At 57.9% G+C, this 24409-nt stretch overlaps 1 protein-coding gene and 1 long non-coding RNA gene across 4 annotated transcripts in view; one reads left to right on the top strand and one right to left on the bottom strand.

Moving 5' to 3' along the window:
* CARD14 (caspase recruitment domain family member 14) overlaps nucleotides 1–24409 on the top strand; it is a 36440-nt gene that overhangs the window by 9426 nt on the left and 2605 nt on the right. For 2 of the 3 annotated variants that reach the window (XM_053212843.1, XM_053212844.1), the window contains 18 exons: nucleotides 246–735; nucleotides 2764–2993; nucleotides 4724–4861; nucleotides 6615–6919; nucleotides 11166–11333; nucleotides 12157–12276; nucleotides 12974–13099; nucleotides 13222–13371; nucleotides 14425–14532; nucleotides 15014–15156; nucleotides 15295–15389; nucleotides 16631–16688; nucleotides 16906–17098; nucleotides 19578–19704; nucleotides 20006–20243; nucleotides 21061–21112; nucleotides 21739–21853; nucleotides 22422–22595. In XM_053212843.1, coding sequence (XP_053068818.1) covers nucleotides 722–735; nucleotides 2764–2993; nucleotides 4724–4861; nucleotides 6615–6919; nucleotides 11166–11333; nucleotides 12157–12276; nucleotides 12974–13099; nucleotides 13222–13371; nucleotides 14425–14532; nucleotides 15014–15156; nucleotides 15295–15389; nucleotides 16631–16688; nucleotides 16906–17098; nucleotides 19578–19704; nucleotides 20006–20243; nucleotides 21061–21112; nucleotides 21739–21853; nucleotides 22422–22595 — 2554 coding nt within the window. In that variant the 5' untranslated portion in view covers nucleotides 246–721. Of the gene's footprint in view, nucleotides 1–245; nucleotides 736–2763; nucleotides 2994–3359; nucleotides 3406–4723; nucleotides 4862–6614; nucleotides 6920–11165; nucleotides 11334–12156; nucleotides 12277–12973; nucleotides 13100–13221; nucleotides 13372–14424; nucleotides 14533–15013; nucleotides 15157–15294; nucleotides 15390–16630; nucleotides 16689–16905; nucleotides 17099–19577; nucleotides 19705–20005; nucleotides 20244–21060; nucleotides 21113–21738; nucleotides 21854–22421; nucleotides 22596–24409 lie in introns of those variants that run through there. The other variant, XM_053212845.1, reaches the window with a different exon arrangement.
* LOC128313551 (uncharacterized) lies at nucleotides 8463–13827 on the bottom strand. The gene is made up of 3 exons (XR_008294446.1): nucleotides 11735–13827; nucleotides 11172–11288; nucleotides 8463–10923 (listed from the first exon to the last, which is right to left on the bottom strand). It is a non-coding gene; the product is annotated as an uncharacterized LOC128313551 (long non-coding RNA).

Raw genomic sequence — 24409 nt, forward strand, 5'->3', positions numbered from 1 at the left:
TTTAGTGTATTCATCGACATGAGCCACCAACACCACAGTTCCAGAGGAGCCCAGGCACTGTGGGTACCCACGGCACCTGGCAAGCGCCCTTGACATTCTAGGGCTCGCGACCCGGCTTCCTTCGAGGACCCTGCTTCCCAGCCCCGGGGAAGTGTCTGTAGTCACTGAGAAACCACGGAAGTCAGAGAGCTGTCAAATTATTTCCTGGATCAGAATTTGCCTTCTGTTTTCCTCCCTTGCCTTAGTCTTTGGTGCCTGAACTTTGAGTTTTGGAGCAAGTCACGTGGCTCGAGAGCAGGCAGGCCAACTTGGCGCTGGCTTGGGGGGCTACTGCGCCCAGCCCCGTCCCGCCCCGCAGCCCGCAGAGAAGGGAGCCGGCGGCCGGCACCGCACCTGGCCACGGAGGGGACACCGGATCCCAGCGCGCCGTGAGGACTGCCCGTGGGAAGGAGCTGGAGGGTCCTTGGTGAGCTCCTTCGTCCTCCTAGGGATTGTGGGGGGCCGTTCACGGACGCGGGTTCTCCACCCACTATTCCCCGTTTTCCTTAGTTTACAAGGGTTGATTGGCTCTGCTTTTCCAGCATTTTTACTACACAGACCTCTTCAAGAGGCATTCGAGCCCCGCCGGCCCAGCTGGCCATTTCCAAGGAAAAGGGCCAAATCGCAGCAATTCAGGGGTCTGAGAGGACGTCACCACAGCGCTGAGTGCAACGGAGGACAGATGGAAATGACCTAGTGGGTCATTTATCGACAGGGGTGTCAATAACTCAGCTGTGGTTTGTTCACATAAGTGAATCCGGCACCAGTGGAAAAAAAAAAAGGGGGGGCGTGTATGTGTAAGCTGCGTGTATCCAACTTGCCGGGCCTCGGGAACACGCAGCACCGAGCCCAGCCTGACCCTGTGTATATGAAGTGAGAGTCAACAGTAAAGATGCTCTTTATCTACACGTACTCTGTGCACAAAGAATGGTACAAACGCAGGCGTATGTTTGTAGACACATCCACGTGCAAGACAGCTACCTCGGGGCGAGAACGAGGGCAGGCTGCAGCCAGCGGGACTGAGCTGTCTGTCTCCAACAATGCGTTTCCTTAATGAGTGCAGTCTGCATGATGGGTACATGCATATACTGTGTATTTGCAGGACTTTTTAAATATGCTTGAACCAGGGGCGCCTGGGTGGCTCTATCGGTTGAACGTCCAACTTTGGCTCAGGTCATGATCTCCCGGTTCGTGGGTTCGAGCCCCGCGTCGGGCTCTGTGCCGACAGCTCGGAGCCTGGAGCCTGCTTCCGATTCTGTGTCTCCCTCTCTCTCTGCCCTTCCCGTGCTTGCACTCTGTCTCTCAAAAATAAATGTAAACAAAAATGTTTTAAAATAAGCTTGAACCAGCTCAGGGTTTAAAAACATTTTAGAATGATTTCGATGGATTCATGGTCTAATGACCTCGTGCCAGGGCCAGGAGGGAAGAGAGAGACTCAGGTGGGGACACAGCTACGGAGGCGGCTCGTTGCAAAGCTGGGATCACCCAGGGCGTGTTCTGTGTTCCATGGATGGAAGGCTGGGTGGCGCCTTCCACGGTCCTCCTGACAGAAGGTTCTGGAATTTAGATCAGTCAGCCTCAACACCCCATGCCCAGGGCGGCTGTTCCGGTACTTTCAGAGTGAGCTGTTTCATGACCGTCACCTAGGCAGACCAGGAGTTTGTGACTCCAGTTGGGGCATCTGCCCAGACCCACTGCAGCTCAGCAATTTCAGGGACCTGTCTGTCTTTAATCCACACACCCTGCCAGCCCAGAGGTCGTGGCCTTTACCACTTGCTCTGAGTCCTTGGTTTTCGTTTTCAATTGTTCTGTAATACACTTGTACAAAGTGTCGTTCCCTAGCACGTTTCCTGAGTGCCTAGTGCAAGTGTCCTGGGGCTGCTGAAAAATCACAGGCGTCTTCCTTGCCAAGTGAAGTCAGGGTGCCTCCTGTGTGAGCACCCTTGTCCCGGCCCTGCTCCCGCCTGACTGCCCCCGAGGCCCTCACCGTGGACCGTGGGCACCTCCTCTGGTTGCTGGGTTGCCAGACGGGGCGCCCAAACCCTCACATTTATTCCAGGGCGGTGTCCCTAGACCTTGTGTCATCCTCACCCCTGCGGAGACTTGCTACACATCTCCCTCACTGTGTTCCCATGGGACGTTAGTATCACAAAGGTCCTGAGTATCTGTTTATGCACGGCTGTGCTTTGGACACACAGGACTGAGAATTTTTGCTCAAGAACCAATTTTCGATCCCGTGGGGGCCCCGTATCACCCTTCTTGAGAGAATGCATGTTCTAGATCAATCTTGTAAATCGGCTTTCCGCACCGAGGGCAGTTTCCTGTATTTCAAAGGCAAATTCAGTGCCCTGAGACCAAAAGAAGCCAGTTCCTGCTCTGCTCCAAGTAGAGGGATAGGTTTAATTTTTTTTTTAATATGAAATTTATTGTCAAATTGGTTTCCATACAACACCCAGTGCCCATCCCAACAGGTGCCCTCCTTAATGTCCATCACCCACCCCCCATCAACCCTCGAGGGATTGGTTTAAAATCGAAGCTAAGGAAGGATAATCCCCCCGCTGGTCTTGGGACACCAGGGCCAGGGCCAGCGTCACCATCCTCTCCAGATGGGTCACTTCCTTCCCTGCGCACAAGCCGGAGAGAGGTGGTCTGACCAGAAAGGCCTCCCGGGGCCCAGAGGCCAGGTCCCTGGTCCCAGCCCTCCATGGCCGCATTCCCTTCCAGCATTCCCGAGCACGCGGTCATGGCGACCCTTCACCGCACAGACTCGACGCTCACAGCCCTGGATGAGGAGACGTTGTGGGACATGATGGAGAGCCACCGCCACAAGATCGTGAGCAGCATCTGCCCCAGCCGCCTCACGCCCTACCTGCGCCAGGCGAAGGTGCTGGACCAGCTGGACGAGGAAGAGGTGCTCCACAGCCCCAGGTTCACCAACACGGTCATGAGAGTCGGTGAGGACCCCCCACCCCCGGGCCTTTCCCAGGTTCACCAACACAGTCATGAGAGTCCGTGAGGACCCCCCCCCCACCCAGGCCCTTCCCAGGTTCACCAACACGGTCATGAGAGTCCGTGAGGAACCCCCCCCCCCCACCCAGGCCCTTCCCAGGTTCACCAACATGGTCATGAGAGTCAGTGAGGACCCCCCGTCCCTGGGCCCTTCCCAGGTTCACCAACACGGTCATGAGAGTCGGTGAGGACCCCCCACCCCAGGGCCCTTCCCAGGTTCACCAACACGGTCATGGGAGTTGGTGAGGACCCCCCACCCCCGGGCCCTTCCCAGGTTCACCAACACGGTCATGGGAGTCGGTGAGGACCCCCCCACCCAGGCCCTTCCCAGGTTCACCAACACGGTCATGAGAGTCGGTGAGGACCCCCTACCCCAGGGCCCTTCCCAGGTTCACCAACACTGTCATGAGAGTCCGTGAGGACGCCCCCCGACCCAGGGGCCCTTCCCAAGTTCACCAACACAGTCATGAGAGTCAGTGAGGACCCCCCCCCCCCCCCCCACCGCAGGCCCTTCCCAGGTTCACCAACACAGTCATTAGAATCCATGAGGACCCCCCTCCCGCCCACTCCGGGCCCTTCCTGCCACACCAGCTCCACACGGGCCATGCTGGGAAGCCCAGTGTCCGGGCAGGGAGTGCAGGACTTTAAAGACTGCATCCCAGACATGGGGACACTGTGGTGATTTCCCGTAGCTGCCGTAACAAAGGACCACAAACTGGGCAGCCCACCCCTGCAGAAATGCGTTTGCTCACAGTTTGGAATCCGCGTATGGGCAGGGCCTCCCTCCCTCGAAGGCTCAGGGACACCTCCTTCCTTGTCTCTTCCCGGTGGTCACGGGGCGTTCCTTGGCTCGTGGCCACATCCCTCCAGTGTCCACCTCTGCCATCACGCGGACTTCCCTGCATCTTCCCCTGTCTGTCTCTTATGAGGACACTTGTCATTGGATTTAGGGCCCCCTGGAGAATCCAGGATGACCTTATTTTGAGATCCTTACCATAATTACATCTGCAAAGACCCTGTTTCCAAATAAGGTGCCCCCGACACTTCCCAGGTGGATATACCTTTGCGGGGCAGGGGGCACATTTCGACTCCCTCCAGATGTCTTCGGAGCGGGTTCTGACAGTCTGACTCGCTGTGCTTATTCACCCCAAACAGGGAAGTGAATAACCTCTCCCTGTCAGGTTTGGGGGATCGAATGAGACTCCTCTCAAGGCTGGGGCCAGAGGAAGCAGTAAGTGGTAGTTTCTTCTGCCTGTCCCTTACGAACCTCAGACACAGGAGAGAGGAATCCAAGCCGCGAGTCAGGCTGGGGGCACTGGCTTCGCCCGTTGTGTCCTTTGTCCCGTGAGGCTCATACACAGGGTCTGCACGTGTCACCGACACACCGGGAGGTCTGGAGAGCAGACAGAGGTCAGCTTCCTCTTCCACGGCCAACTCTCAGTGCTCGGCTTGCCGTGGTCGCTCAGTGAGTATCGGCCCGGCCCTTCTGGAGACTGGCTGCCATCGTGTGAATTAGAGGGACCCACAGGAGCAGCAAGGGCACCCCCCGAGGATCCCGGAGCTCCGCTTCCACCCCATGACTCCTAGATCTGTGTGGGTTCTCCCGCCTCCCCACCCTGTGTCCCCGGGGACGCCCTCCCAGAGCCCTGTTGGCTGAGACGGTTTGTCGTCCTAGGGCACTTGCTGGATTTGCTGAGGACTCGAGGGAAGAATGGAGCCATTGCCTTCCTGGAGAGCCTCAAGTTCCACAACCCTGACGTGTACACCCTGGTCACCGGGCTGCAGCCCAAAGGGGACTTCAGCAACTTCAGTGGTGAGAGCTGGCTCTCGGGGTGGCTTGGCGAGGGCTTCTTCGGAGCCTCTGGGTCCTGGTGCCTGCAGCCTCATGCAGACACTCTTCTTGCCCCCTCCCCCCCAACCAGGGAGAGGTTCCTTCCTGTCCCGCTGCCCCAGCACGGGGGGCAAGGAGGCCCCCACTAACCACGGTGCAGGAGAAGGTGCTGGCGGCCTCTGATCTGTCCCCGATTACCACGTGCCACAAGCAGACCCGTCATGGGGCACAGAGTCTGCATTTGAGAGGTGCCGGCAGGGGGAGGCATGTCCTTCCCCTAGAGATGCTCCTGAGCCGGCCTTAGCCTTGGCGGTGGGTGGAGGACGGCTGGGGCTGCGAGGGGCCCGAGGAAGAGAGGCCCCCGCGGCCGGGAGGGGAGCCGGCAGCCTTCTGCACATTTGCTCAGCCGGTGGAGAAAGGTCTAGCTGGCCTGGTGGGAGATCCGGCCGTTTTTGTTAGTTAAGTGGTTTGAGGGTTCCCTGGAGAAGCCAGGGAAAGATTTTGTTGCACAAAGGGCGGGACTAACGTCACTCAAAACCGGGTAAGAAAACGTTTCCGCCTGTTTGGCGTCACAGCCCGCGTTTCTGTTAGAGCGCCGCTGGATGCCGTGCAGATTCATGGTCCTTGCTCTGTTTTTCTCAGGGTGACATTGAAAGGGAGTTAGCATCGCGCACACCTTAGCTGATGAGGGAGAGTCGGGTCTGAGCCGCAGGGGCCCACGGGGAAGCGAGAGGAGGGAAAGCTGGTACCGAAGTCACCAGTCGTGCTGTTTATTTAACCAGATATTGAGTCCGGCTGAGCCGCTAGTTTGTTGGGTTTTGTTTTATGTTTTATTTTTTAAATTTACATCCGAAGTAGTTAGCATACAGTGCAACGATGATTTCCGGAGTAGATTCCTTCGTGCCCCTCCCCCATTCAGCCCCTCCCCCCTCCCGCCACCCCTCCAGTCACCCTCAGTTTGTTCTCCATATTTTTTTAAATATAATTTAACTTTATTTTTTATTTTTTAAAATTTACCTCCAAATTAGTGAGCCTATAGTGCAACGATTTCCGGAGTAGATTCCTTAAGCCCCTTACCCGTTTAGCCCATCCCCCCTCCCACAACCGCTCCAGTAACCCTCTGTTTGTTCTCCATATTTAAGAGTCTCTTGTGTTTTGTCCCCCTCCCTGTTTTTATATTCTTTTTGCTTCCCTTATGTTCATCTGTTCTGTGTCTTAAAGTCCTCATATGAGTTAAGTCATATGATATTTGACTTTCTCTAATTTCGCTTAGCATAATAGCCTCCAGTTCCATCCACGTAGCTGCAAATGGCAAGATTTCATTCTTTTTGATTGCCGAGTAATACTCCACTGTATAGATATGCCACATCTTCTTTATCCATTCATCCATCGACAGACATTTGGGCTCTTTCCATACTTTGGCTATTGTCGATAGGGCTGCTATAAACATGGGGGTGCCTGTGTCCCTTCGAAACAGCACACCTGTATCCCGTGGATAAATGCCTAGTAGTGCAATTGCTGGGTCGTAGGGTAGTTCTATTTTTAGTTTTTGGAGGAACCTCCCTACTGTTTTCCAGAGTGGCCGCACCAGCTTGCATTCCCAGAGCAGCTAGTTTTTAAGGAGACCGACAGATCAGGGTGGGGGCTCCGGCCCGAGAGTCTGGGCGTAGGAAGCAAAGACCCCCGGGGGGCAAGGACAGGGGGTCGAGGTCGCCCACCGGCCCATTCTCCGCAGGGCTCATGGACACGTCCAAGCTGACCGAGTGCCTGGCCGGGGCCATCAGTAGCCTGCAGGAGGAGCTGGGCCAGGAGAAGGGGCACAAGGAGGCCCTGCGGCGGCGCTGTCGGCAGCTGCAGGAGCGCCTGGGCCAGGCGGAGGCCCGCGTGCGGAGCCTGGGCCAGCTGGAGACCGACCATGACCGCGTGAAGCGCGAGGTGCTGAAGCTGAAGGATGAGATGCTCAGCCTGTCGTTGCACCACAGCAACGCGCTGCAGGAGAAGGAGCTGGCGGTCACCCGGTGCCGCAGCCTGCAGGAGGAGGTACCGGGTGCACCCCCCCCCCGCCCCCACCTCCCCCACCCCTGCCGGGGCCGCCGAAGGGGTGGACACTCCTGGGAGCCACCTTCCTCCAGCGACGTCAGTAACCTGGGGCCCCGGGGACCTCCATCCACCCCTCCCGGGTCCCCCAGTGGGGCCTGCGTCTGTGCGGGGAGCAGGGGGTCGTCGACGAGGCCCCCAGACCCGACAACACCTTTGCTCACTTCTCGGCTGTGGGCTGTCATCTTTTTTTTTTTTTTTTTAGTTTAATTTTTATTTTTAATCTTGTTAATGTTTGTTTTTGAGCGAGAGACAGAGAGACAGAGCATGAGTGGGGGAGGGGCAGAGAGCCGGGTAGACGCAGAATCCAAAGCGGGCTCCAGGCTCCGGGCTGTGTCAGCCCAGAGCCCGACGTGGAGCTCAAAGTCACAAACTGCGAGATCACGACCTGAGCTGAAGTCAGAGGCTGAACCGACTGAGCCACCCAGGTGCCCCTCAGGTTTTTATTTTTTAACATATATATATATTTTTTTTAATTTTTAAAAAATGTTTAGGGGTGCCTGGATGGCTGTGTCGGTTAAGTGTCCGACTTCAGGTCATGATCTCACGGTCTGTGGGTTCGAGCCCCGTGTCAGGCTCTGTGCTGACGGCTCAGAGCCTGGAGCCTGCTTTGGATTCTGTGTCTCCCTTTCTCTCTGACCCTCCCCCATTCATGCTCTGTCTCTCTCTCTCTCTGTCTCAAAAATAAATAAACATTTAAAAAAATGTTTATTTATTTTTGAGACACAGTGTGCAGAAGCAGGGGAGGGGCAGAGAGAGGGGGACAGAGGATCAGAAGTGGGTTCCATGCTGACAGCAGAGAGCCCCATGTGGGACTGTCTCATGGACCGTGAGATCATGCCCTGAGCCCAAGTCGGACGCTTAACCACTGAGCCACCCGGGGGGGCCTGGGCTGCTGTCTTCTGATTGACTTGTAGGAGCTCTTTCAACACTGAGGAGACTCATTCCCTGTCACTTTGGCACCTGTTCCTTGCCCTGGGGCTTTTGTGTGTTTGGCCTTGATGTTTAAGTTTTAACTTTATTGAGAAAATTAATTTCAAATTTGTAAACAAATACACAAATACGAACATTGTCACCCCTTGAACAACATGACACACACACGCACACACAAACACACACACATGCTCTTTTTTTCCTGAACCACTTGAGTTACGTATATCATGGCCCCGTACCCCTAAACATTTTAATGTGTGTTTCCTAGAAATAGGATATTCTCTGATGTAATCGTAGCTCAGTTATCAACCTCGTGCACGTTCATCAACACTATCTGTTTATCTAACCCGACGTCTGTGTTCCACTTCTATCCCCACCCAAATAGCATCTGTCATGGCATTTTCTTCCGGTGCAGGAGGAGAGCCTGTGGTCGTCCTGTCTGTCGTCTCCTTTAATCTGGAACATTTCTGCAGCTTTTGTCTATTATAGTGTGGATATTTTTTAAGAACACAGCCCCCCCCCCTTTTTTTTTAAGTTTATTTATTTTGAGAGAGAGAGAGAGAGTGAGCAGGGGAGGTGCAGAGTGAGGGAGAGAGAATCCCAAGCAAGCTCTGAGCTGTAAGCACAGAGCCCGATGTGGGGCCTGAACCCAAGAACTGTGAGATCATGACCTGAGCTCAAGTCAGACACTCAACCCACTGAGCCCCCCCAGGCGCCTCATGGCCCTTCTTTTCTGTAATAGACCATTCCTCATTTCGGGTTTGTCTCCTGTGTCCTGGTGACTGGATGGGGGTTATGCCTTTTTGGTGGGACCTGCACAGGGACGCTGGGCCCGGGTCCAGTCACCCCACCGTGGCACCAGGCCCAGCGCCCCTCGGTGCTGATGTTAATATTGCCCACCTGGCCCAGGGGCTGTCCGCTCCCTCCCCTGTACCTGCTGTTCCTTTTTCTTCCAGCAGCGGAGAAGCAGCCTGGGTATGGGGGGCTCTGGAACCAGCAAGCACCCTGCCCTTAATCGACATTTCCCCCTGGAGAGCCTCACTGGGGGTTCTTGCCCAAACTCATCTCTAGTCTGGTGGTTGCAGGATGATGAGCCCATCTCCAGTGACCCCTCTGGTCAACCAGCTGGCCCTCGACATCCTGACCGCGAGGAGGAGCCTTATTCCCCAGTGTGTGCGTCTGTTGTTGGCACAGACACGTGCATTCTTACATCCAGTTGCCTGTAACACGTCGCTGTCCTGAATGAGTTTGCCCAAAGTGTCCCAGATTTGGCCAGCGGGAGCCCCTTTAATCTCTTCCGTGTCCTGTGACACGCCCCCTCATATTCCGAGCACGGACTCCCTCTCTGGAGGCACAAGAGGTTCCGGGGTCATCTGGTCCCCACCCGGCCCCAGCTCTGGGCTCAGCCACTCCCCGAAGGGCCTGGTTCCGTGCAGAGACCAAGATCAGGGCTCTAGGTGAGCTCATAACTCCTCGGTCCTTCCAGCAGACAGAACTAGGAAGCGTGCACCTAAATGTACGAATACGCATACAAACAGGCGTGCACGTATGCGTGTCCACACACACACTTGTATTTTAGAAGCCACGAGATCACACCCACACCTCAGATTCCAGGCGATCCCCAGAGCCTCCTCCCCCATTCCATACTCGGGCGCCCCTAGCCCCCCGGCGAGAACCCTGCCACCCACACGAACACTCACTTGCTCAGTCCTACAGTGCATGGAAAATACTTTCAGCATAGCTGTGCCCACACCAGCACGGGAAACAGAGCTGCTAAGGAATGTTGAGGGTTTGTACTTCAGTCCCGAATTGTGGCTGCTGGTCTCTGAATCCCTCCCCCTCCCTCTCCCCTCATGGTGGTTCTCCTGTTTGAAATATCATTAGGTTCATTTGCTTAGCTTTGTTATCAATTTCAGGTGCCCCCCCCCCATTCTGATCTTAATGACTTAATTTTACTTTTTGAAAATGTAGGATACGACACACCTAACCCAGTTGGCCCATAGCAGGAACTTTGTCGTTGCTTACAGAAAATTCACCAAGTAGATGTCAGAGGGGAAAAAGTCCAAGTGGAAAGGTTCTTCCTTCTCTCCTTGACCCGAGTGAGTGCTGACTCCACCCTGACTCCCCATTTCCTGGGCTCTCCTCTTGGGGAAAGTCCCCTCTCCCCACGGACACCACACCCAGGATTCCAAGAGGGCAGGATCTTGGTTCCAGATCTGAGTTTCTCTTGGGGGCACTGTCTGGCAGGGTGGAGGCCAGGCATGTAATTTCCAGAGACCCACAGCCCTGGACAAGCAGCCCTGCTGGGGGACACATATTTGCATGTGGATTACGAGTGCATCTGCATAGACCCGTCATCTCTGCTCCGTCTGACTTGTCTTTCCTCTTTCTTTACACTTACTGCTTTTCACAAATCTCAGTTCCTTTTATGCAACGGATTTAGCAGAATATGGAAAGGCGGGGAAGCCAGGGAGCATGCTGGAGGACACTTGGTCACTGGCTACTTACCACCAGCCGTGGGGATTTGTTTTCCGAGACGGTCAGAGAGCCGATTCCCCGGGGTTCCTTGCTCTGTTCCTGGGGCCCCAACCCAGTCATTTAACTGCTATGCCTCATCTACAAAATACAGCTAGGGGTGCCTGGGTGGCTCAGTCGGTTAAGCATCTGACTTCGGCTCAGGTCATGATCTCGCGGTTCGTGAGTTTGAGCCCCGCGTCAGGCTCTGTGCTAGACAGCTCACAGCCTGGATCCTGCTTCGGATTCTGTGTCTCCCTCTCTCTACCCCTTCCCTGCTCATGCTCTGTCTCTCAAAGATGAATAAACATTAACAAAAAATTTAGGGGCGCCTGCGTTGCTCGATCGATTAAGCGGTTAAGCATCCGACTTCGGCTCAGGTCATGATCTCGCGGTTCGTGAGTTTCGAGCCCCACAACGGGCTCTGTGCTGACAGCTCGGGGCCTGGAGCCTGCTTCGGATTCTGTGTCTCCTCTCTCTGCTGCTCCCCTGCTCACTCTCTGTCTCTCAAAAAATGAATAAACACTAAAAAAATTGTATCAAATACAGCTAGACTGCCTTTCTCCTCCACAGAAACTGGAACGACTCGCCACGTAAACCCTTTAACGGGTTTTGAAGTCTCGGGGGAGGGACCCCTTTGAGCAGGAGCAAAGGCACCGTTGAGGAGGAGGGGTGGGAAAGGAGCTGGCTCCCGGGCTGGTGGGGAAACAATGTTTCCATTGTCCCTCCTCCCCACTGGCAGCTGTACCTGCTGAAGCAAGAGCTAGAACGCGAGAAGATGTCTTCTTCCCACGAGCGGGACTGTCGAGAGCGTTCCCCGCAGATGGCCGACGGCCTGGGGCCCGGGGACAAGGAGCTGACCCGCCTGAAGGAGGAGAACGAGAAGCTCCGGTCGCTGACGTTCAGCCTGGTGGGTCCCCTCCCTGTCCCCTCCCTGGCAGCCAGCTGGAGTTTCCCGCGGGCCGCGGGGCTCCCGACGGGTGGTCCGTGGAGGGGGCGCTGAGGACTGACTGGGCTGCAATCTGGCAATGTCCTGTATTTCCCTTCCTGCTCCTCCCCTGCCCCCAGCGTTGGCGGGACTCACAGCTAGCGGACGTGCATGACAATGCCCCACTCGGCGGGGCAGCTGATTCTACAGGCTGGGGTTCAAGGCTGTGGGTGGGGGCCTGAGGGGGGGGACCCTTCTGCCTGCCGTCCTGCCCACGCGTGCTCTGGTGACACCAGGGCCCCGGCATTTTTTTTTTTGCCTCTCCTCTTCGGTTCCTTTCGGTCAATATTATGTCCATTTACTGAGCGGGGATAGACACTCACCGGGTGCAGGGTAGGTGGCCGCCCTGGCGCTGTCTGTCACGCGGCCTGGATGGTGCCATCGCGCCTAAGCCCCTTCCCACAGAGCGGGCGACGGGCAAGGGCGTGTCCGTCGGTGTTCCGTCTCTCAGAGACCCTGCTGGTGGCTCTGGGGACGGAGTGGCCCGACACTGCCACCCCCGGGGACTCTCGGTTTCCTTTACCTTCCGTCGCCGACCGCGTGGAAGTAGAAGTGAAATGCACCCGTTTTGACGGCTGACCCGGCCTTTCCTTCTGTGAGATGCGCGGGAATAAGGCCAAATCCATCCACGCGCCCGGCCTCGAGATTTCCTGTTGCCCGTTCCCAGGGAAGAACGATAGGGTGCTTCCCAGGGGCAGGCGTCTCAGGAGGCCAGGGCCCCGGGGCTGACCTCTCTTTGCCCCAGGCGGAGAAGGACATCCTGGAACAGAACCTGGACGAGGCCCTGGAGGGCACACAGACGCTGGTGGAGCGTATCCACTCCCTGAGGCAGCGGGCCGTGGCCGCCGAGAGGCAGCGGAAGCAGGTGACCCTTCAGGGCCGCGTCCGGCACCGCGGGGCACGGGCGGGGGCCGCGGGCCCTTGAGACCACACCGCGCTTAAACCCAGCGCCGCTTCCCGAGCACGCTGGCCCGACCGCTCATCCTTCACGGAAGCCACGTGGAACACAGACCCAAGGCTAGAGGCCCCGTCCGGTTAGCGGGTGGTCAGAGAGCAATCGGACAAACGAGCAATAGAACGGAGGGTGCTCTCCGGTGGGGGCCCCCGGGGCCAGCACCAGGGGTTTATTCAGTTGCCACAACAGGCAAGGGGAGGACACAGAGGAAGGAGACAGCGCGAGAAAATGAGGCGGTAGCGTCGAGGGAAATTATTTACGTCTCTGGGGACGTGGAGTGAATGAAGCACAGTTGTACATGCAACACCCATGCGTATTTCTTTAAGATTTTATTTTTAAGTGATCTCTGCACCCAACGTGGGGCTCGAACCCGCAGCCCCGAGATCCAGAGTCACACGCTGTACCGACTAAATTCAATTATAATCAGCATAGCAGCCCTGTGGATAGACGCACCTTGAAATTTGGCACTTAAGACACGGGCAGGAAGTCACCTCTGTTACCATCTGGACGGTCCCCCCTCTCTGCCTCCCCGAGGCACCCCAGCCCCACCCCGTCGTCAGCCCCCAGAGCCACTGGCCTGCATGGGCTGTGTCTGTCCCCCGTCCAGTACTGGGAGGAGAAGGAGCAGACCTTGCTGCAGTTCCAGAGGACTAAGGTCGACTGTGACATCTACAAGGAGAAGATCAGCGCCCTACAGGGCCAGTTGCTGGAGCTGCGGCGAGAGCGAGACCAGGTGCCCGGAGGGGAGGGGCCCCGGGGTGCCGCCTGGCCGAGTCCCCGCCACTGCTGTCCCCCGCTGGCCGGCTCGCTCGCTCGCTGCGTGCCATCCTCCCTCCTTTCCTTTCTGCCTCCCAGGCCTACTCCGCGAGAGACGCGGCCCGGATGGAGATTTCTCAGAGCCTGACAGAGAAGGACGCCCTCCGCAGGAAAGTGTTTGAACTGACAGACCAGGTCTGGGAGCTGCGCCATCGGCTTCACCAGCCACAGGCCGAGTCCCTGCGAGGGGTGAGTGCCCCCCTCCCACCCCACGGGGATGCGGTTGGGTGGCGGGGCTGGGAGGCCAGGCGGGCACAGCGGGCGTGGGGGCGGTACCGGGCCACTCACCGTCCCTGCCGGGGCATCGGGTTGAGCCGCATCCACGGCACACCGGCTCTCGTGGGTGAACCGTGTTGCCGGGTCCTTGAAGAGGCACATCGGGGCAAGTTGGGTCTGTGTCCACCTCTCCTTTCGTGGTAATCTTGTGCAAGTCATGAAAGGGGTAGCTTGGCGGAAGGTTCTGGAACCTCTAAAGTATGGTGTTCGATGATGAAAGCAAGCGTGTGAAACCGGGCAGGCAGCCACTTGCTTTTGTAGATGATGCATTCCGGGTTTGCAAGTCCAACGTCCAGGAGCTGACTTCCACGCATGAAGGGAACTGCATTCCCCAAGGGCTAAAATGATTATAAAAACCTTCCGTTAGGATCTGTCCACAGCTCCAGCTCTGGCACCGGCCCGGGGTGGGGGGGGCGGAGAGCCTCTTCAGAGGCGCCCGGGGAACTTGGTGAGGCCGTGGGAGACCCTCCTCTTCCTGGGCAGGGTCCCAGCTGCTTCCTCCTCCACCCTCCCCACACTGACCATGTTCCAAATACATATACATATAAAAACACAGCAAAATGCTAACGGTCTTGTTTGTTGAGTGTGGAGGATGGGTGGCTTTTCTTTTCTTCTCTAATCAATTCTGTTCGCTTCCGATACTCTGTATGGAGTGTGGATGTTCTACGTATAGCATGTGTTATTTGTGTAACCTGTAAGGAACAACACATAATCCCTAAAATACTATTCCCCAAGCTGGTTGCTTTCCTTCTCCTCAGTGGTCAGCTCCTGCTGTGAGGGGTGGTGGGGGGGGGGGTCCCAGGCTCGGAGGAGGGGATGTGATGAGGGAACAGTGCCCAGAGGGAAGAGGTGGGAGGTGGAGGCAGGAGGGGGACACGGGAGGGAGTTGACTTGCTGGGACCCCCCCCGAGGGCATCCAAGAGGAAACTCTCCTGCGCCGAACAGCCTGTGGCCCATCTTTGGCAGCCTGAGCAGGAAGCCGGAGCCCGGGAGCTGTGTCCAAAGGGGAAGCAGCGGCTCGTGCGCATGTTGGCCATCTGTCCGCGGGATGACAGTGACCGCAGCTTCACCGAGGTACAGCGGCTGCCTGGTCCCCTCCTGGGGCCTGGCCAGGCGCACCCCCACCTACCGGGATAGAGGGGGCCTGGCTGGCACACCGCAGGTGCTAACGAAGTACTTGTGAAGCAAACCCGGTGGGGGGGGGGGGGGGCTGCATTCAGATCTATCTTCCAGTGCCTCACTCCACACTGTGGCCCTCACCAGCCAGGAAGTTGGCCTCTCTGGGCCTCAGCTGCTTTGTTTGTAAAGTGGGACAACACTACCCCACCACGTAGATTTATCTACCAGAACTGAGCTACACGAAATATGGAAAGCAGCTAAGAGGGTGCCTGGCACATAGTAGGTGTTCAGTTAGTGTGACCTTGCTCTGTGCTGTGTCCTTGTCGCCTCCTCTGCCCTGTGACAGTTAGGGACCCCGCTGCTCCGTGTGAGCCCCGTGAGCCCCGCGTGAGCCCTGTACGACCTCTGTCCCGCCCCCCCCCCCCCCCCCCCCCAGTCTCAGCTCTGCTCTGACCTGAGCGCCACATCCAGCCGTGAGCTGGTGGACAGCTTCCGGTCCAGCAGCCCCATGCCTCCCAGTCAGCAGTCCCTGTACAAGCGGGCCGCAGAGGACTTCTGGGACGACCCCTGGTCTTTCAGGTAAGGGACTGGCAATGGGGTTCAGATGGCACGGGCCCCGGCAGCTCACGGGGACCCCGGCCGAGGGCTGGGCAGGTGCCGGGAGCTCTGGGGCTGAGTCAGGGAGCAAGCGATCACCCTTCCTCCCACGCTTTCCAGCAGCTTCCCAGAAACCCTGCAGGTGGACCGGGGACCCTCCCCAGGGGCTAAGGCAGGTGCTGCAGACCTGGATTATGAGACTGTAGACCCGGCAGGTGAGTGCACCGCCCCCACTGGACCTCTGCAGCGGCCCCCCTCTCCTGGGCAGCTGAGCAGGAGGGGAAGTGAGGACAGGGGTCTTCAGGGAGGCGGGTGAGACAACCCAGTGCCTCTCCAGAGGGCAGGGGAGGCGAGCTTCACTGCTGCCCCGCCCCAGGCCTCTGGGAAATGCAGACCACCTGGTCACTCAAGCCCATGCCCCGATGTGCCCTGTTACCGGGTGTCCTTTCTATCTCACCTGGAAGCGGAGGGAGCTGTATTCATCTTTCTGTCCAGCTCGGCATCAACATTCACATGTGTTCTCTCCCTGTGCCCCCCCCTGCTCTGACCCCGGGACGCTTAAGTGATACCGGAAGGCAAAGGGGGTTAGTCCCCACTGCTCCCGGAAGAGACCCCTGCTGTGAGCATCTCTCCTCCCGGGTGCTGCCACCTGCCACCTGAGACCTCCCCACATCGCCTGCGGCCTATTCTTCACATTTGTGACTTAACTGGTCTCCTCTCCTTCTCAGGCCACGGGCCCCACAGGGGCGGCCTCCCCACCTTTTCCACCCCAGCTCAGCTGCCCCCAGCCGTGGCCCCCGCACACACAACAGGTGCTTAGCACCCCGTCTGGAGTTCACGCAGTTGGCCACCAGGGGGCGCACGCACCTTGCTCTGTACAGAACAGCCACACCTTTGGGGCAGGCGGGGTCCCAGGCTCCCTGTGGGTCACTGACCAGGCAGCTGATGGCCGGTGCTGGCAGTTGCCGCCGTGGGGAGTTGCAGGTCCCTGCAGAAATGCGGGCCCAGGGTTATGCCAGATCTGATTGGTTTTTTTTTTATGTTTTTATTTTAATCACCCGGTGTTTATCACAAGTGCACTCCTTAATCCCCCCATCTCCTATTTCGCTCACCCCCCCACCCTAGATTTGATTTTTAATGTAGCCAGAAATCCAGACTCTAGCTGCCCTATCCTGTAAAATGTTGGCAACTCAACTTTCACATAAGGACACCGTGTAGGTCAAACCCCACTGCTGTTTGGGGGAAGATAAAATGAGGTTGTAAGCAGCGAGAAAGGAAAGAGGAAAGGGAGGTTCCGCCTCAGCAGAAGGAGACAGACCAGCGGGGGTGGGGGTGGGGGTGGTGGCTAAGGCTCTGGTTGGGGGGGGCGAGGTGGCCCAGGTGAGCAGAAGCTCCGTCAGGAGGGGTGACCTCGGGGCTGGCCTGGCTCGTGTCTGAGCCCTCTGCTTCCGTCCAGAACTTGCCGACTGTGACTGCCTGCAGCCATCCTCCGGGGGCCTCTCCGTCTCAGCCAGGTGAGCGGCGGAAGGGCGCCAGGGCCAGCAGGTGGCAGGGCAGAGTGAGGACCGTGTCCCATCACTGTTGGGAGGTGACAGCATTTCTGAGGATGGGGTTGTGGCTGGGTGGGTGAGGGGAGGTGAGAATTCCAGGTGCTGGGGCCGGTGGGGACAGGGCCGTGCCTGACCTCCTGCTCTCGGTGGCTCGTGGGCTCTGTCCCCTCCTCTCCTGCAGCAGCGTCCCGGTGCGGAGGAGGCCGGCCCGCAAGATCCTGAGCCAGGTCACCGTGCTGGCCTTCCAGGGGGACGAGCTGCTGGAGCAGATAAGTGTCATTGGCGGCAACCTCACAGGCATCTTCATTCACCGGGTCACCCCAGGCTCCGCGGCGGACGAGATGGCCTTGCGCCCGGGCACCCAGATCATGATGGTGAGTGTGGCACTGGGCCCGTGAGCCCCCCAGGATCTTCCCCAGCGGCGTCAGCAGCCGCAGCTCCAGCCGGAGGAGAACGTGCTGTCGGGGTAGCCCACGCTCCCTCTCAGGCTGAGGTTAATGCTCACTCGGAGGCCAGGGTCCTGTGACGAGGCCACAGGCCAGTACTGAGGTGGGGCCTTTTTAAAAAAAATTTTTTTTAATGTTTTTATTTCTTTTGGAGACAGAGACAGAGCACAAGTGGGGGAGGAGCAGAGAGAGAGGGAGACACAGAATCGGAAGCAGGCTCCAGGGTCCGAGCTGGCAGCCCAGAGCCCGATGCGGGGCTCGAACCCACGGACCGCGAGATCATGACCTGAGCTGAAGTCGGATGCTCAGCCGACTGAGCCCCCCAGGCTCCCCGAGGGGCCTTTGTTAGCTGTGTCGACCACTTTGTGTGTGTGTAGTGAAATGCGTGTAACGCTAATGTGTTAGTGTTCACTGGGGGCATTTGAAAAAGCTTTTTAATTGTAAAATATTCGTTAAACTGCAAAACCCACTTAACTAGTTATCGAGTGAATAGTGGGCAGGAAGGTGACGTTGATGTGGCCTGAAAGCAGGAAAGAGTCGCCCAGTTCCCAAGGGCTGGTTCCCCCAGGAGGAGCCTAGGGTGAGGCGGGCACAGCGCCTGGAGTCAGTGCTGACAAGGGCGGGGGGTTGCACCTTGGTCAGGAGCCCTTGCCCCGCGGTTCATCTTTGATCTCGTGCGCGCGCACACACACACGCACACACACACACACACACACACACACACACACACACGGCCCTTCCTCACATCCCTAACATGCCCCTTAAGATCCTCAGTCATAGGCCTACCTTGCGGTTAAAGCGACAGGAGCCTTTGTGACGTCTGCAGAGACGGTCCTGACATCCAAATGGGGCCAGTTCGGTTCTAACAGCATAAAAACGTTTCGAAATACATTTTTTTATTCTTTCTTTATTTAAAGTTTTTATTTTAATTGCGGTTAGCTAACTAATCCAGGGTAAGATTAGTTTCAGGTGGACAATAGAGTGATTCGACACTTCCATCCGTCACCTGGTGCTCCTCACAGGTGCCCTCCTTCACCCCCGTCCCGTTTCACCCGTCTCCTCACCTCCCCTCTGTAACCACCCACGTGTTCTCTGTAGTTGAGTCTGTTTCTTGGTTTTTGTCTCTCTCTCTCTTTCGTTTGCTCCTTGGTTTTGTTTCTTAAATTCCACATAAATCGTATGGTATTGTCTTTCCATGAATATTTCACCTACTGTCATACCTTCTAGCTCCATCCATGTCATTGCAAATGGCAAGACGTCATTCTTTTTGATGCTGAGTAATACTCCACTCTGTGTGTGTGTGTGTGTGTGTGTGTGTGTGTGTAAACCACATCTTCTTTATCCGTTTCATCAGTCGATGGACACTTGGGCTGTTTCCATAATTTGGCTACAGTTGATAGTGCTGCTGTAAACATCTGGGTGCGTGTATCCCTTCTGATCTGTATTTTTGTATGCTTTGGGTAAATACCTACCAGTGCAATTGCTGGGTTGTAGGATAGTTCTATCTGTAACTTTCTGAGGACCCTCCATACTGCTCTCCAGAGTGGCTGCACCAGTTTGCATTCCCACCAGCAGGGCAAGAGGGTTCCCCTTCTCCGCGTCCTCACCGACTCGTGTTGTTTCTTGTGTTGTTGATTTCAGCCATTCTGACAGTGTGAGGTGGCATCTCATCGTGGTTTTGATTGGTGTTTCCCTGTTGAGGAGTGATGGTGAGCATCTTTCCATGTGTCTTTTGGCCATCTGGATGTCTGCTTTGGGAAAACACCTATTCGTGTTTTCTGCCCATTTTTCAACTGGGTTTTTGTTTTTCGGGGACTGAGTTACATCAGTTCTTTACATATGTTGGATACTAACCCTCTGTCTGATATGTCGTTTGCGGAAGTCTTCTCCCACTCCGTAGGCTGCCTTTTACTTTTGTTGACTGTTTCCTTCACTGCGCGGAAGCTTTTTATCTTGATGAGGTCCCAGTAGTTCATTTTTGCTTTGGTTTCCCTGGCCTCCAGAGACGTGTCGAGTAAGAAGTTGCTACGGCTGAGGCCAAAGAGGTTACAGCCTGCTTTCTCCTCGAGGTTTTTGATGGCTTCCTGTTTTACGTTTAGGTCTTTCATCCATTTTGAGTTTATATTTGTGTACGGTGTTGGGACGTGGTCTAGTCTCATCCTTCCGCATGCTGGCCAAGCCGCGTGCTAGAGAAGGGACGGTGGTTGACTCTTGGGTCGGGAATGTGTGTGGTCAGAGGAGCTGACATCGAGATGTCCTGAAACAGGGCCGGTGACAAGGGCTCTGATGGGTGTGTGTGGATGGCTGGGAAGGGCGAGCGGGTCCTTCTGTAGGGTACACCCCTGTACTCAGACTGTGACCGCAAAATCCGGCTCAAAAGATGCCGACACTCGTGATTTGCCCTCAGGTGGATTACGAGGCAACGGAGCCCTCGTTCAAGGCCACCCTGGAGGATACAACTCTGGAGCAGGCCGTCGGACTTCTCCAGAGGGTGAACGGCTTCTGCTGCCTGTCTGTGAAGGTCAACGTGGAGGGTACACACTCCCCCACACCACCCACCCCGTGAGGCCACCACTGGAGGCTTGTGCCACTGAGTCCCGTGTCCGTGAGCCCCTGGCTGCACCGAGGCCAAGCCCTCCCGCCCACCCCAGGACCATACTGTGCCCCAAGTCTGCAGACGACCCCAGGGTGGCTGGGGATCTTCCACCCACGGACTCCAGCACCGAGAGGGCTCCTAAGACTCTGGGGGGGGCGGGGGTCCTTCCTTCTCCCTTCCTCTCACATTCCAGACCCTTCCTCATTGTGGGATCACAGCCCAGGCTTATCTTTGATCAGGTTATAAGAAGTTGGTCCAGGACCTGGAGGCCAAAGTGGCTACCTCGGGGGACTCCTTCTACATCCGGGTCAACCTGGCCCTGGAGGCGAGGGCGGTGGGGGAGCTTCAGGTGCAATGCAACGACATCCTGCATGTCACCGACACCATGTTCCAGGGCCGCGGCTGCTGGCATGCCCACCGCGTGGGCCCCTATAGCACGAAGGGCACCGAGAGGGGCAGCATCCCCAACTATGCACGGTGAGCATCTGTCCTACACCCCAACATCTCCCCGGGTTGGGCCAGGGCGCTGCCAGGGTCGCCTGGCCTGGCTTCTCGTGGACGAACCCCCCTGCCAGAGAGGAAGAGTGGTCTCCCCAGGCTTCCCTCCACTGCCCAGGAGCAGAGGGTAGGCATGATGAGATGTGCCCCCAAGTGGATGGAACCCCCAATGTGCCACCTCAGTTTTACTGCTTACATGAGGTTTCTTTGTGAGAAGGGATGGCCTTCATCCTAGAGCATTCTAGAGCACTGAGGACCAGCATGACACTGGGGCTGGTTCACTTTGTCACAGGGGGGCTGCCTGGGCACAGCAGGATGTCAGTGGTCCTTCTGCCCCCTAGTTGTGACAATGAAAAATGTCTTCTCCAGACATGGCCCAGTGTCTCCTGGTATGTCTGGGACTTGGTTTGAGCACAGAAGTCCCGCGTCCTGGGACAGCTGGACAGGGGGTGGCCTCCCTGGGAGCAACGACACGCCTGCAGAGAACCGTGTTCTGGACCGAGCGTGGTCCACGAAGCGTGGGCGTCGGCCGTACCTGGCTGTCGAGGTTCTGGAACGTGGCCCAGACCCAGGCTCACACCGAGTCACCTGGGCTCCGACTCACAACAGTTCAAGTGGCAGCTGCAGGGGCAGGCCGGGGCTTTGCACTTTTTCGAAAGCCCCAGCGGACCATAGTGGCCACCAGAGTGGAGAGCGGCTGCCTGGGGCCACAGGGGTGCTCTTGGGGTGCTGGGCAGGGGCCCCCTCTCGTCAAGCCCTCCTTGCCACTGGGTCAGGGCTGTGCTCTTCTGCACAGGGCTCAGCAGCTGCTCATTGCTCTGATCCAGCGGAGCACCATCGCCTGCAAGGTGAGGCGGGGAGAGCCACACCCGGACCCCGGACATGGGCGCCTGCTATGGGGGCCCTGCCTCCCCCCTCCCCGGCCCTCCTCCTCCCGGCTCACAGCACCTGGAGGGCCCTGGCCCCATCTGGGGTGGGCTGGAAGGGGGGCAGGTGCTGGCCTGCTGACCCCATGGGTGCGACCCCTGGCATGTCTCTCCCTGGGGGGCCCTCCGGCCGTCACCTGGGTCTGCACCCTACACCCAGCCCGCAAGCTTCTCTAATGCGTGCAGGTGCCCTCTCTGTCATGCCCCAGTTCATCCCATTTGCCCGTCCCCACCCCATCCCATTCCCTCTGAGGTCCTGACACAGAGCCCTCAGCTGTCCTGGGATTGGGGCAGGGCCGGGCTGTGGGGCCCCTCCCCTCCTCTCCCCTCCCCTCCCCTCCCCTCCACTCCCCTCCCCTCCCCTCCTGCCTCACTCTGGATGCCCTGCCTGAGGATCCTCTCCTGCCTCCCTTCATCTCCCACCCTCCGGTGTGGGGCCTGCGCCACCTGGCTGTTCGGCGGGCACAGCCTGGTGGCCCGGGGACCAGCCTGGGTTTGGCCATGTGCAGACGGCTTGGACACCTGCTCGTCCCTCTGCTCCCCTCCAGCAGTCTTCTGGGGGAGCCCAGAAGCTGGTCCGCATCGTCAGCGTGGACAGAACCAAGGCCAGCCCTGTGTGCTCGTCCTCTGAGGGGGCCCTGTCGGAGCGCAGCAAGCCAGAAGGTGAGGCGGCCGGAGCGGGCCGAGGGTCCCTTGATAGCCCCCTCATGCCAGGCATGGGTGGGAGGTCATAAGAGAGGTCAGCACGGCACATTCTCCGACCCCGTCAAACCGTGTAGACGAAGACAGTGGAAGTGGATCGTCTTGAGTTAGTCGTCCTCTTTTTGGAAAGTGTTTTGGGTGCGTAACATGACTGCTGAAGACAGAAGGACAACCTGGAAGGCCAGGGTTCCGGAGGGAGGGAAGGCCTGGTGCTGTGGGTCCAACAAGGGCGGGGACCCCGGGGCCAGGGGTCAGGCTGACCGTGGGGATGGCAGGGAACTGCGTTTCTCCATCCTGCGGTGGGCCTGTGGAGCGGTGCCTGGAGAGACCGGAGCCCGGGATCAAAGGGTGCAAGGAGCCGCCGAGCAGGGCGTGTGGGAGGCGGGTGTCACCGGTGGGAGCCGAGCGTGGGCCTGTGTCCCAGCAGGAACGCTGGGCTGTGCAGACACGGACGGACTCGGTACGTCCTGGGCCGTGGGGGCTGGTGAGCAGCCCAGCCTGGAGCCTCACGCCTCCTCTCCCCCCACAGAGCCCTCCACCACGTGCTTCTGGGCCGAGACCTGCTTCACCCTGGTGCCCTACAGCCTGGTGCGTCCCCACAGGCCCAGCCGGCCCCGGCCCGTGCTCTTCGTGCCCAGGGTGGTCGGCAGGATCCTGAGCGAGAAGCTGTGTCTCCTCCAGGGGTTTAAGAAGTGCCCAGCAGGTACGCTGTCGCCTGGGAGCCCCGCCTGTCTGTCAGGTGGCGGAGCGAGGCCTTGGCAGAATGCTTGTCTTCTTCTCTGGAGGCCCCGGGGCTGCCGTGACAAGGGACCACAGATTGGGCCACTCCGCACAGCAGGGATTTATTCTCCCGGGGCGATGCAGTCCAGAAGGCGGAGATCCAGTGTCTCCGGGCTGCCCCCTGCCCGGAGGCTCCAAGGGGTGGGGTTCTCCTTTCCTTTCCTGGCTTCCGGGGTGCCCGCAGTCCTGGGGGTCCCGGCTTGTGGCTGTGTCACTGCGCTTTCTGCCCTTGTCCTGTGACCTCTCCTCTCTGTGTCTCTCTGTCTTTGGTCCTTTTTTTTTTAGTTTATTATTTGTTTATTTATTTATATATTTATTTAATTATTTAGAGAGCGTGTGAGCAGGGGTGGGGGGTGCAGAGAGAGAGAGAGAAGAGAGAGAGAGAGAGAGAGAGAGAATCCCAAGCAGGCTCCTGGCTGTCAGCGCAGAGTCCAACGTGGGGCTCTAATGACCGGTGAGATCATGACCTGAGCCAAAACCAAGAGTCGATGCTTAACCAACTGAGCAACCCAGGCGCCCCTCACAGTCTTCTTATAAGGAACCAATCTCGAGGCGCCTGGGGGGCTCAGTCGGTTCGGCGTCCGACTTCAGCTCAGGTCACGATCTCACAGCTTGTGAGTTCGAGCCCCGTGCCGGGCTCTGTGCTGACAGCTCAGAGCCTGGAGCCTGCTTCGGATTCTGTCTCCCTCTCTCTCTGCCTCTAACCCCCTCGCATTCTGTCTCTGTCTCAAAAATAAAACATTAAAAAAAAAATTTAAAGGAACCAATCTTTAGGGCCGTCTTCTTCCAGGATGACCTCATCGTAACTAATCACATCTGCAAAGACCCTATTTCCAAATAAAGTCACAGCCCAAGGTTCCAGGCGCTCACGCATTTAGGGGGGATGCTGTTCGATCCAGCGCAGTCGCTGCTCGCAGATAGGGTTGTACGGGACCGGGGCGGGACCAGCGGAGGGCTCCACCCGCCTGCTCACCTCCAGAGCTGCTCGGTGGAGGGTCCCCGAGAGACCTCGGCCATCTGGACTGCCAGATCCCAGGGGACAGGGTCTGAGCGTCTGCACCGCAGAAAAGAAGGTTGCGACGGTTGGAGAGCAGGACGCGGGCTTTGTGGGAGTTTTCGTTCATCCGCTCGCCGCTGGCTGATGGCTGCGGGAGGCCTTGGCTCTGCACTACCCCTGGAGCTCACAGAGGGCACCGGGCCGCAAGTGTGTGGGCAACGTTCGGGCGGCGAGGCCCGGGGAGAGGAGCTGTCCGTGAGCCGGGGTCGCCGTGACCGTGGGGACGCTCTGGGGGCACGGCTCGGACTCTGGAGAATGGGCGTCAGGACCAAGAGTGGACAAGTGGGGGTGTCTTGACTGGTTCGTTCAGGGCAAGGGGTCTCCGCCCGGGCACCGACAGCAGGCTGGGGCGGCCTCACTCTCTGTGCTGGGGCCCGTCCCTGGCCTCCACCCACCAGATGCCGGTAGCACCCCCTCCCCCTGAGCCGTGACGGCCCAAAATGCGTCCGGACGTCGCCAGGTCTCGCTTGGGGGCCCCACAGCCCTGACCTGTGGGCTCTAAGGGATTCCTAGGGGTAACAAGCTGGACATTCACGTTTGGATCTTGAGGGTGTGGGAGAGGGGTTTATCCGCACCCTTCCTCCCTCCCTTCCGTCCATCCGTGCACCCACGTCCGGGCACTGGCAGAGCACGTGACTGACGGTCGAAGGTGCGCGTGCAGGGCACAGACTCCTCTGAGC

This window comes from Acinonyx jubatus, chromosome E1 (genome assembly GCF_027475565.1).
Source record: "Acinonyx jubatus isolate Ajub_Pintada_27869175 chromosome E1, VMU_Ajub_asm_v1.0, whole genome shotgun sequence".
Lineage (NCBI taxonomy): Eukaryota > Metazoa > Chordata > Mammalia > Carnivora > Felidae > Acinonyx > Acinonyx jubatus.